This window comes from Pseudorasbora parva, chromosome 25 (assembly GCF_024679245.1).
Source record: "Pseudorasbora parva isolate DD20220531a chromosome 25, ASM2467924v1, whole genome shotgun sequence".
NCBI lineage: Eukaryota > Metazoa > Chordata > Actinopteri > Cypriniformes > Gobionidae > Pseudorasbora > Pseudorasbora parva.
Window position 1 is genome coordinate 18,939,228 of NC_090196.1, and position 13,553 is coordinate 18,952,780.

The 13,553-nt window shown below is 38.0% G+C and overlaps 1 protein-coding gene across 4 annotated transcripts in view; it reads left to right on the forward strand.

Annotated features, from left to right (window-relative positions):
• Positions 1–13,553, forward strand: part of csk (C-terminal Src kinase) — a 29,268-nt gene that overhangs the window by 7,040 nt on the left and 8,675 nt on the right. For all 4 annotated transcript variants that reach the window (XM_067436303.1, XM_067436304.1, XM_067436305.1 and 1 more), the window contains 3 exons: positions 6,000–6,112; positions 6,207–6,320; positions 12,899–13,011. In XM_067436303.1, coding sequence (XP_067292404.1) covers positions 6,098–6,112; positions 6,207–6,320; positions 12,899–13,011 — 242 coding nt within the window. In that variant the 5' untranslated portion in view covers positions 6,000–6,097. The remainder of the gene's footprint in view (positions 1–5,999; positions 6,113–6,206; positions 6,321–12,898; positions 13,012–13,553) is intronic.

Genomic DNA, 13,553 nt, shown 5'->3' on the forward strand with positions numbered 1-13,553 from the left:
ACTGGTGTAGAAGCCATAGTCTTGTTCATGTCGCTCAACACCTTTATCAGATGCAAGATTCTGAAGGATACTTGTGTTGCCCTCAAAAAGTCAATGTCCATTAGACCAATCCTTGATAGAACCGGGTTGAAGTGTCCACTTCTGGCGTACAAAGATTCTTTTGTTGAAGTCTGTGAATAAAAGGAAAGGCTTTGGTTCTACAACATACCCTCTGGAAACTTCTGCAGTCCCTGTCATCTTTGACTGAATTCAGTGGCAGTGAGCTGCCTGCTGGTCTCCAAATGTCTGCTGCAAATTTTTAGATACTCAAGGAATGAAAAGTTCTCTTGTGCAAGGCGTAGCCCTGCCGATGCAATCCCTAAACAATGATATCATTTATAACAAGGGATTTGCCAAGGCACACCCCGAAATTGTTGCTGATGATCACAGAAAACCCTCATTGATTTTTATTGGTGAATGCATTCCTCTTTGAATGTCAGCTTCTTGTTTTCTAGATGAGCCATTTTTGTGGTTGGATATTGTTTAGAATTGGCAATAACTATGCTGTTTTGATGTGGCACATATGTTATCTCGTGTGTGTGCATCATCTTTAGGTGTTGCATCATTTGACTGCAAATATTTTCTGCAAAAATGACTGCATCATTTTCTTCCTGCCATTAAGGTTGTTTAGGGCTGACAACGCCATCTGGACGATTTCCACAGTCAAATTATTTAAAGGGTTAGTTCACCCAAAAATGAACATTCTGTTATTAATTACTCACCCTTATGTTGTTCCAAACCCGGAAGACATTTGTTCATCTTCGAAACACAAATGAAGATATTTTTGATGAAATCCAAGAGCTCAGGCCCCTCCATAGACAGCAACACAATGACCAATTTCATGGCCCAGAAAGTAAAAAAAGTAGTAAAGACATCTTTAAAATAGTCCTTGTGACTCCAGTGGTTCAACATTAATGTTTGGAACTGACAAGAATACTTTTTATGTGCAAAAATAATGACTTTATTCAACAATTTCTTCTTTCGTGTCAGTCGTTGACACTTCATGTTGTAAACACATTGCAGAGCTTCTGGGTTCGGCAGCTCAGTATTGCGTCACATGCGTTGCTGTGTTCGCGTGTACACAGACTGACACAGAAGAGATTGTTAAATAACGTTTTTTGCGCAAAAAAGTACTCTTGTCGCTCCATCAAATGAAGGTTGAACCACTGAAGTCACATGGACTACATGTCTTGACTACCTTTCTGGTGTTAATTACATTGCTGTCTATAGAGAGGTCAGAAAGCTCTTGGAATTTATCACAAATATCTTAAATTGTGCTCTAAAGATGAACAAAGGTCTTGTGGGTTTGGAACGACATGAGGGTGAGTAATGTGACAAAATTGTCCTTTTTGGGTGAACTAACCCTTTAATGCAAGCCTGAGATGTATCTTCACATGTTCACAGGGTTGGCATATTATATTGATCTTTTCTAGGTCGTTGCTGTGGTGGTGTTAGGGTCTTCTGGGATCATCTATCAGGGCAAAAGTAGGATTTCATGTTGAGTTATGCACCAATTACTTGAGGTTAAATGGGCTGCTCAAATGTCGAACACAAGTACATCTGATAGTAATAATGATGCATGCTTTAGCAAACAACACTAATAAAATGTCTTAAGTACAGGTTGCTTCAAGTGCCAAACAAGCATGTGATATTAATAGCTTGTTGCTTTGCTTGGCAAGTATTGTAAAGGGAGGTAGTTAGTCAAATTTAAACAAAATGTCTTGCTATTTTTCGCAGATTGGCTATTTTTTTTCACAGTTTCGTGCAAAATCAGAGTTCAGTGCTATCCTTTGGCGACAGAAATTATTTTAAATAATTTGTTTACATCTAGCCACCACAATTCTTTGCACTCTGGCAATTTTGCAATGACTTTGCCTGAAACGCTACAAAGTCGTGAGTCGTTATTTTAAGTTGTAACTTGCGGGCACAAAAACCTGCCTGGAACGCAGCATCAGGAATTTTAAAAAATCACCATAAAAACTGACATATTTGAAATGGCAAGCAACTACAATGACAATCAGTTTCCTGTCTTTACATAATTCATGTTATTCCTGTTAGCGGCGAGTATAAAATTAGGTAGTCAGAGCAGCAGGGGAAGACAGTGTTTTTAAAGGGAAGTGTGTTATATCCTCAATGTAAGGGCTTCTGTGGATTGCACCGCAGTTGGCGCCCCTTTTGCCGTTTGCTGCTCGAGCCAGAACTCTTCAACCCATAGTGCTCATCACCCACCAATGCCTGTGTGACAAGTCTCAGCAGCTCAGACAGGAAGTGACTTCATGTTGTGCATGGGACTTGCTGCAGCTTTCATGCCAGAGCTACTTTGCACTGAACAGAGTGGCAGTCAGTGTTGGTTGACATATTAATGAGGTCAAGGCGCACCGTGTCATAATCATATCTAGTTCATCAGCGTACCACATGCACCGCGCTTCTTGTGAAAATGAGGTGGGATGATTGAACCAGTGTGAATTTACTTGCGCACAAAGAATGTTAGGAAACAGTTGTAACTGCCAACAGGATCAAAAAACAAACATGTTTAAATGCATTTAAAGCAGTGGTTCTTAACTGGTTTTACCATGGGACTCACATTGTTCCATTTTTAGTCAAAGCTAGTCGCGAACGCGCTTAGTGACTATTCAAATGTCACACTGCACGTGCAAGCTATGGTTGACAGGGCAAAAGCAGTGCACATGGAGCGGGAAGCCGCGCGCCCGACACCCGTCCGTTGGGCATTCTGGCAGCGCTTGTCTCGTTGATCACTCGCACCTGAAACGTGTATTACAAATACTATAATATCGTCCATTCTGTCACATTTGCTGGTGTTCTCCTCCGAGATGTGCTTTGATTTATGACAGGCATCATATATCTACTGAAAATGCCACATTCTCAAACACACATGCATATGCTGTATAAGTTGTTCACTTGATAAATGTAACATTTAAGTTAAGATACGCTTAGTTTAATCATTTAAACAGGCCTTGGAAGTTTGGGCAAAATCTTCTGGCAGTGATGTGTTTTTGTGTATTTTATTATATTTATTTCACAGTGCTGGATGTTATGTGGTAATTGTGAAACACACGGAACACTGCACTACATAATTTTATGGTGAAATCGGTTATCTTTCATGTTAATAAGGTCAAGTTGGTCAAGAACTATGCACCGTGGCTTTAATTCACTGCGAGCATTGCAGCAAAACTAGACAACAGACTCGCTGACAGAAGGGCATGCTTATAGAACAGCAGAAATATGTTGGTTTCTCCTCTTTAAATACTCTTACATTTAGTTTAACTTAAACACTTTCAAAGGGTTAATGTTTGTTTTCACATACATTTTCCAATTCTTGAATAGGCCTACTGGGAATTGAAATTCAAGAACCATGAAGCCTGTTACAAACAAATGTTACGTGTTTTTGTGTAGATCCATACATTATAATTTCTAAACTAACACAGACGTCTCACCTGAGAAAGGTTTCTTCGGGAAGTTAAATCGCGCCGGGCTTTACAGAATTTTACAGAGGCTGCGCAGCTAGGCACAGTGTTCTCTTTTCCGAGAACACTGTGTTAACGTGTGTTGACAGTTCTAAAATGGCGGCTCGTCAACGTGCCTGGAGCGTTCGAATAAGGTATCTACGTATACATCTATGGTTTCTACAGTAGCCCTAAACGGACAAACTGCTCTACTGAGTGCTAGTCTCAGATGACATTTTTGTCCTGTGTCGGCCACCGTAGCCTCTGTGCTTTGAAAGGCAGCTAAAATTTACAAAATGCACTTTTAACTTACAAAAAAATTGTGAGAACATCACTAACACTGTTGAGTAAACAAAATAAGGTAAGGCTATTAAATCCCAATTCCAAACTACAGTAGTTTTTAGTGCATTTTAAGTTAGTTTGAGTTACAGTTATCAAAAACATAAAATAGCATGAAGTAAAAATAAAATGGTATTTCGTGGTATTGGTATTATGGTTAAGGTTACAGAAACTACAGTTACCATGGTAAATACAGTAATTTATTGGTGGTACTTTTTGGTGACTTATATAACGTATAATATTTGTCACGTGATGGTGTCATATTTTTACATCACGATAATTGCTGAATCTTTTATCGTGGTATGTGATAGTCACATATTGAATTAGGTTAGGAAAAAAAGGTGTTGTCCTTCTAACGGGTTTAAGTATTTGGTGTTGAGATGAACAAACATAGTGAATGCAAAAATCCAAATGGCTCTTTGAAACATTTAAAAACTTGTTCAGAAACAGATAGCAGCACATCCGTTTTGTTTAAGGGAGTTACAAGGGCAACGGCTGCCTTTCTGCTGTTCCATCAGCACCATCTAATGTCAGAGTGAATGTGCATTTTCATTCAGTGCTTCTCCTTTACTTATTTTGGCATGTTGTTTAAATAATCACCTTTAAAGTTTAATAATCATATAAGGTTGTATTCCTGTTTTTCCACATTTAATCCAAAGACCTCTTAACATTACATGTTTGTTATACCATACCATTCAAGACATTTTATTTGCACTTTTATTTATTACAGTTTTTACACATCTGTTTTAGTCGCAAATGCGAGTGAAACACTCACCAATAACACCCTGCGCCAAAATATCGACGGACATCTCATCTGACTAAACGTGGAATACTGAACCAATGTGTTTTTCTCAGATGCTGTTTTTTTACTTAAACTGCATCTGACAGTAGAGTCAACAGCTTTCACTCATGTCTTTCAATATAAAAGTCTGACATCAGAAAAACATTTAGAAACTGTTTTTTTGTTATGGTTGTTGTTTCTTTGACTACACACTCAAAATAGCTTGTGACTCGCGTATGTGGTATATTGCTTATTACTTTATTTACTTAACCAGTCCAATGGACTGATGGCTAAAAAACATTTTCTCGTTGTCTGCTGTTACAAAAGTAAAACAGCGAATTGTCATTTTGACTTTTAAAGCTCTTTTTCTATTTCTGCCTCAAACCAACTTTTCAGTTGTTCACTTCTAATGTAAAGCAGAAATATAACGGGTACATTTGGTTTCTGATTCCAAGTTGCTAATTTGTTCCCATGAGAGGATTTCAGCCTTGCATGTGTCATTTTATTTTAAGTTCGAGTTCAGCTAGGATGTTTCTTGTTATAGTGGAAAGATAGCAGTAACAACTTTGAGATTCATGCCGCTCGTCACCACGAAAGTGAAAAGGTTTTTTTTTTTTTTTTGTTAACTTCTCATTTCTGTTTTCTGGTGTACTCAGTTCTCAAGCCGTGGTGTGATTTTTTTTTTTTTTTTTTTTTTTTTTTTTTTTTTTTTCATAGTAATATATTTTTATTTGTGTAAAAGCACTGCTTTATGAATATACCTAGTCTCGCAGATATTTGAGTAAACCATCCAATCCATATTTTGTGGCCAAGAATGGGCAACTTGGACTAGAAGAGTCTGACTGACATATATATTGACCATATGGACCAAGTGAACCATATTTTGATTTATTTTTGGGAGCAGCTTTATCTGAGATAGACTATACCACATTAATAATACTTTAATTAAGTTTTAAATGTAATTGCACACTTTATAAATGCAAATACTAGCAATGGTCACACAGTGTATGTATAGAATAAATTAATAAACCAGGAAAATAGCAGGAAATGTAAGTAACGCTTGAACAGGCTTTTTGCAAGCCTGCTTGCTGCTCAGCCCTTCTTCCTGTCTGAGGCATCGGAAAATCTACAGCCGCCACTTCCCCTTTGAAAGTGTGTGTGTGCTTGAACTGTATTTGCTGCTAAACTGTTTGCTGACATGCTTAGTAGGTCTAATTTTGACTCATTGTTTAAATTTGAGTACATTTTCTCTACGTTTATCTTACTAGAAACAGCTTTCAGGAGTTGGCATCAAATTGATCTGTATGTTCAGTGTTTGGAAATAGCATTGTGTTTTTCTTTAATTCCAATAATGCATCAATGTGCTTTGTCACCAGGTTTTTGGCCAGTTCTGGCTACAGCTGTACGCCTCAGGCTCAGCTCTGATGTTACCGGCTGAAACGGGTTGACTGTGAGAGGACGACTTCCCTCGGCTATGTCTACCTTTGAGGTAACGCCAATCTTAAAATGTTGCCATCAGGATATAATGTGAATTAGGGAGAAAAATTGTTTTCTTTCTTCCTAATTCTATTTTTTTTTACTAGACAATCTGGCCTCCGGGCACAGAGTGTGTGGCCAGGTACAACTTCCCTGGAACAGCAGAACAGGACTTGCCTATGTGCAAAGGAGATGTCCTTACTATAGTCGGAGTAACTAAGGTACAGCTCTGAAAAGGAATAACATATTTAAAGAGTTCACAAAACATACAAATTGTCATAATTTACTCAGCCTCGTGTTGTTCCAAAACTATATGACTTAATTTCTTCTTCAGAACAGATATTTTGAAAGATAAAAGATATTTAGAAAAAAGTCTCGGTAGGGATCTTTTGACAAACCAGAAACTAACACACTGATCTGAAGAACATATAAAGAACATCAAGAACTTAATCATCAAGAAGTAACCATACAGTATATCCAACTCAAAAACCCTACTGATATCATGTCAAGATGTATCCATATTCACACTTGTCTTTCATTCTTAAAAAACAAAGTTTTCAGTTGGTCCTATAAATGCTACAAATATTTCATATTTTAGCTCTTGAGGAAACAATCTACACTCGCCTAAAGGATTATTAGGAACACCTGTTCAATTTCTTATTAACGCAATTATCTAATCAACCAATCACATGGCAGTTGCTTCAATGCATTTAGGGGTGTGGTCCTGGTCAAGACAATCTCCTGAACTCCAAACTGAATATCAGAATGGAAAAGAAAGGTGATTTAAGCAATTTTGAGTGTGGCATATGTTACAGACGGGCCGGTCTGAGTATTTCATAATCTGTTCAGTTACTGGGATTTTCACGCACAACCATTTCTAGGGTTTACAAAGAATGGTGTGAAAAGGGAAAAACATCCAGTATGCGGCTAGCCTAGAAATCTAGAAAAAAGTCTCTTTGAAAGACAACCGTTTACCTGCCCTTCGGATTGAGCCCTGTCAATGGTGAGTTTCCAGACCTAAACATCTTGATGTGGGTCTGGCTTGTCAGGCTAGTATGCGGCAGTCTTGTGAGCAAAAATGCCTTGTTGATGCAAGAGGTCAGAGGAGAATGGGCTGACTGATTCCAGCTGACAGAAAAGCAACTTTGACTGAAATAACCACTCGGTACAACCGAGGTATGCAGCAAAGCATTTGTGAAGCCACAGCACGCACAACCTTGAGGTGGATGGGCTACAACAGCAGAAGACCCCACCAGGTACCACTCATCTCAACTTCAAATAGAAAAAGGCTACAATTTGCACAAGCTCACCAAAATTGGACAGTTGAAGACTGGAAAAATGTTGCCTGGTCTGTTGAGTCTCGATTTCTGTTGAGATGGTCAGAGAGTCAGAATTGGGCGTAAAAACAATACGAACATGGATCCATCATGCCTTGTTACCACTGTGCAGGCTGGTGGTGGTGGTGTAATGGTGTGGGGGATGTTTTCTTGGCACACTTTAGGCCCCTTAGTGCCAATTGGGCATTGTTTAAATGCCATGGCCTACCTAAGCATTGTTTCTGACCATGTCCATCCCTTTATGACCACCATGTGACCACCCATCCTCTGATGGCTACTTCCACCGGGATAATGCACCATGTCACAAAGCTTGAATCATTTCATATTGGTTTCTATTTCATATTGATTTCTATTGTCTATTATTTCAAAAGCTGGAACCGAACCCGGCGGGAAGACACAGACCCGACTAGACCTGCTTGTCTCATATTCCACAATAAACTGCTCTTAACAAGCTGCGAGAAAATAACTTTTTGTTTCAGCCTACCTAACGTTACAGTCGTCGTCACCCTTCCTTGTACTTGATTGCGATGTATTACAATATTCCTCTCTTGTTGTTCCAAGTATGCTTATTCACTCATCATTTCAGCAGTAAAAGTCCACTTTATGTCACGGTGATGGATGACAAATGCGTATTTGCAGATTTGCATTTCGACTCGAGTTAACTCGCAAAATAACTTACTGTTTGCCCTTTTGAATTAATAACGATTGCTCGTTCAGTGACATGGCCGCTGACGTTAGCATTATTTTTTTGCTATAATCTCTGAGTTGAGTCTGACTACCAAAACAATACGGTTCATTCATATTATTATTAAAGTCATTATAGTCACTGCGGAAGCTCAGATTGCCATAGAAACATGACACGTGCTTGAGACAGCACTCGCGAGTTAGCTGGAGTACCTGAAATATGAGCTTTTTTACACAATTTGAGCAAAACAGAAAACATTAGTGATAGTTCACCTGATATTTTGTTGTTGATTTGAAATATATTGTTGAGTACATTATTAGGCTACCATGCGCTTGCATTAAATCTGCCCGCTTTCTAAACGGCTGTGAGTTTTTGTTGTGTTTTTTCTTCTTCTAAACCTTATTTCCCAGCTCACACTTTTCTTATCCTAGTTTTACAATTTGCAAGTTACACAAAACACACAAGACTTTCTGACTGATAAAGGCCAGGTGTTCTCAGAGTCCGATCGACTCTGGTATTACACACAACATTAAACGGACCTGGGACCCGAAGTAATAGATTGGGACCCAATCCCGAACCCGTACGGGTCCCGGGTTTGGTCCCTGGTCCACTAGTCTCGGGTTCTCGGGTGCTCTGTGTGCATCCCACAAATCTCCACCAACTGCAAGATGCTATCCTATCAATATGGGACATATCCTATCAGAATGCTTTCAGCACCTTGTTGAATCAATGCCTTACAGAATTAAGGTGTAAGGGGGTCAAACACAGTATTAGTATGGTGTTCCTAATAATCTGTTAGGTGAGTGTATATCGGCCACTGTATTGGTATTGGCCGATATAGGTTAATTAGGGGCCAAGCACCGAAGGTGTAGCCTGACGTGGTCATACTCAATTCTAGTCAGAATATGAGTCTGAAACTGCTCCATTGGGCTGTAATTATGGGGCGTTTCAATCGAACCATGAAAGACCTCAATTGGATAGACCTACAACCAATCAGAGCAACGAAGCGACAAATTGTCAAATGTCAACAGAGCTCAACTGCACTGTTGCCAAGTCCGTGTTTTTTTCCCGCAGGTTATTTTCTATGTCCGCGGGTTGAAGCGACTTTATGTATGCGAATTTTAGCTGGCAACCTTGCCAAAATAACACACATTTTACCCCCCAAACACCTTTTTTTTTTTTCGGAGAACCCCCCTGCTTGTGGGAAAGTTATGAAATTTGGTACACTGATAGAGGTCAGTACCAATAGTAACCACACACAATTTGGAGTCTCTAAATCATTCCTTCTAGCACCACAGACTGTCCAAAATTCCACTCATGTTTATGCTAATAACTTTTGAACCATAAGGGCTAGACACTGGCTTCCTCTGATTCCTTGGCTCAAGCCAATTCAATTGACTTCATTTTCCGTTATGTAAATTGTCCCACCATTTTTAATTAACCGAAAACCAACTTTTTCAATCTCCTAGGCCGTTGGTCCGATTTACACAAAAATAAAACCAGATCATCTTCGGACCATGCTGACAAAAATTTATTTAATTCAAGTTGATTCGTCAAATCGTTCTTGATAAATGTGCAAAAAAAATGTACGGAGCAGTTGTGATCATACACTTAAGGCTATATGTCCACAACGCTTTAACGTATTCAAACCAAACTTGGTACATGTCATCACAAGCATGACCTGAGGCAACATGCTGTGTTTCGGCACAGTGCCACCTACTGGTACAGAGATACGAAAAATAGCTTTTTTGGCTTATAACTTCTGAACCATTTGTCCAAAAATCATAAAAGGGGTCTCATTAGATTCGTGGGATTATGCTGAGGCAACTGCTGTCCAATTTTACCATTTTGGCTGTTTGCCATTTTGAATTGTGCTAAAATGCTGTATTTTATGTAGGGGTGACCCCGAATAGTCGAAGATTTGATGCATCGATCTGCGGAGCCTGATTCGACCACCGATCTCACAGTCGAATTTTTGCGGGTGTTATGAAACGAGGATCATACCATTTTGGCAATATGGGGGTGCTCAATATTTTAAAGACGTTTCGCGGCGCTGAGCATCTGGTGTACGACCCCTTTAAGGGCGTTGAGCTTTGCACCGTGCCTTTAAAATTCGAACACGTTCAATGAGTGTACACACACCGGCGGCAGCATTCAGCGCCTTTCCGCGGCGACTTAGGAAGTTTTTTAAAATCCTGCCGCACCACATAGTGCTTTTTCAAGGTTTTATATTAAATTTATATTATATTTCCCTCAAATCGTCAATGTACATACTGATTTAACCCTGTGCTACAAGATACACTCATCGTGGAGCTCTTCTGTCAGTCAATTCAAAATTGAGCTTGCGTGTATATAATGTGCACGTCAGGCGGTGTGAGATCCTGAGGCGTGGGGCTGAGCTTCGCATCCTTCACCCCCTTTAGGCAGAATCGGCTTAGGAACGTGCATGTAAACGCACTCAAAATGTTCTTTTCCTCTCTAGGCAGGTATTGTTTTTAGGTTTATTTATCAAAATGGTCTTTTATATATTTGTGTGATGTTCTGTATTTCGATTGCGGCTTTAACATATTATGAGAAAACGGTTTATGAATGTTTATCCAGCACATTACCTTTTAGGCTATTTAAACCTAAACAAGAAAGCCATTTTCAGTTTCTCTGTCAGTTGGCAGGCAGTTTTGGTCACTTTATTAAAAGTTGTTGCTGTGTGCAGTGTGTAAAGGAAAATAAAAATAGTTTTACCCTTCTGCTGACAAGTGTCGTGCCCCTCCCAACCCATTCACACACACATAGATGATTCGACTATCGGTCGACCATAGAGAGATTTGACAATTTAGATTCGAATGTCTAAATCCTTAGTCGAGGACAGCCCTAATTTTATAGCAGCATGTACAGATTTGTTACGAAACTTGGTATGGGTCATCACCATGATGCCCTGAAGTAGCCTGAGAATTTCGAAACCTAGTGGAGTTTTTTTTAAAACACTTATAACTTTGGGTGTGGTTGACATATTTTGATGGGAGTAAAGTTTTTAGTCTACTGAATCCTTGCCGAGTCCAAAGATACCAGATTTGCCAGGTTTTGATGTATTCAGCAGTGCAGCGTTGTAATTAAGCACTTATAAAACATTAGCTGAAATTTTTTGAAACCGCTAGTCCAATTGAGACGAAACAGCGTCAGAAGTTCGGAAACATAGGTCAATAATTCAAAGTAATTGCCCAAATGTCAAAAAATTGATAGAAAGGGGTAGTAAAAGCCAATCAAAGTCAGGTGTCAGTCATTTTTTTATGTGTTTCTTTTTCATATAAATGTCTATAGCTCCAAAACAAAATGAGATTTTTAACTCGACACACGTGTATGGGCTCACTATGAGGACACACAAAAATTGGTGGGATTGTGCCTCTTGGTGGCGCTATAATAAAACAAAACATGAAATTCCCATTGACTTCAATGCAGTATAATGGTATAAAATGCTAATGCTATACTTTACAAATGCAGCCTAAGTAGTAACTGATTACATGTAATCTGGATTACGTAATCAGATTCTAAAAAATAAGTACTTGTAATTATATTACATTTTAAAATTGTCATAATCAGATTACAGTTACTTTTCTATTGATTACATGAGTATATGAATACATTCTACTTCCTTGTTACACTAGTCATGTGCCGATCTCTAATAACTGAGATCCACGCAGTATTTGATAACTGCATTTAAAGTAAAGTAATTTCACTTATAAGAAGCATTTTTTCCACATTGCATATCTAATCTGCTCCTCATTAACACATTAATTATGATTTGAATTGATTAATTTTCACTGATTAATTTAACTATATAATATTTAATGCACTTCATGTTGTTGACAACAAAGAACAGAATATATTTTCTTTGTCTTTGTATTTTTATATCGGTAAAATACCAAATGATCCTATTCAAGTCAATTTTATAAAAAAGTTAGGTCAGAAGTAATCTAAAAAGTAGTCAGAATACATTACCTAAAATGAGTAGTCTAGAATACATTACTAACTACAACTTTTGTCATGTAGAAATGTGTGTAATAGTTATGTAAAAAAATCTATCAAAATATGGATTTTGATTTATCGACCTGATTTATTTGATTTATTATTTTGATTTATTGTTTCAAATATAAGAATTATCTTCTTTTTTCCCCCAATTTTTTTCATGTCAGTGCAACTACAATGGTTTGGTTTTTTTCAAGTAATCGAAGTCGGTGAGGTCCAGTGTTATTTATTTTTGGGCTTTTTACCCCATTAACTTTTTTAATTTCTTCAAAATATCTTCCTTTATGTTCCACTTAATAAATAAATTATACAGTTTTGGAATGTCATGAGTGTGAGTAAATGATGACAGCATTTTCATGTGAACTAGCCATAAAAAATAAAAATAAAACATTTCTTAATATTATTGATGTCGAAAACAATTAGAAAAATTTGCCAACTACCGGCATGTGTTTTAAAGAATACTTAACATAAAAAGATACGTTTCACAGAATATTCATGCTATTTTTGCCATACAAAGAAAGTAATATAAATATGAACCAGTGCTTTCCAAGGTTCCAAAAATGGCATATAAATGTACCATATATGGTAGTTTTGTGTGAGGAACAAATGGAAATCAGTTGCTGAAATTAGTTTTCAGTTTATTAAAAAGTGCAACGCAAACATTCTGCTAAATATTTATTTTCATGTTCTACATAAGAATTGATGTTATACGAGTTTGGAGCATTGTTACAATTTGTTTGTTGGTGCTTCATTCCAGGATCCAAACTGGTACAAAGCAAAAAACTCAACAGGACGAGAGGGTACCATACCAGCAAACTACGTTCAGAAGAGAGAAGGAGTGAAGTCTGGCGGTAAACTGAGCCTTATGCCGTAAGTACACGGTTCATTCACATTTATTTTTATTTTTCATGAGAGAGTTTTGACATCAATGATCCTCATGGATATACGATAAGAGAAAGTATTTGTGTGAATTTCATGCATACAAACATTAGCATGCTATATTTAGCATGTATCACTGATATCCTCACAGATCACCTACTATATCTGTAATTATACACAAATGTCTTCCTGCTTTCCGGTCCGCTACAATTATCCACGGACTCATTTGAATCGGCCAGCTAGAAGGAGAAATCATAAAGTTATACAAATGGCACCACTCAGGCAAATGGAAAAAGTCCATCTCTTGGCATCTGATATGCAAAAGCCAAAGACATGCATCATGATTAGAGTTTGGTTATAAGAGAGCATGTGCTATTCTTCAATTACTGGCTGCTTTGAGAGAGAACAATGGATATAATGAGGTAGACATCGCAATTTTATTTAGCGTGACAAGACAAACTTGGCGCATCAATTGAATCTTAAAATCTGATGTATGGGATCTGGATGTCTGCTTTCATAATGTGTAATGGAAG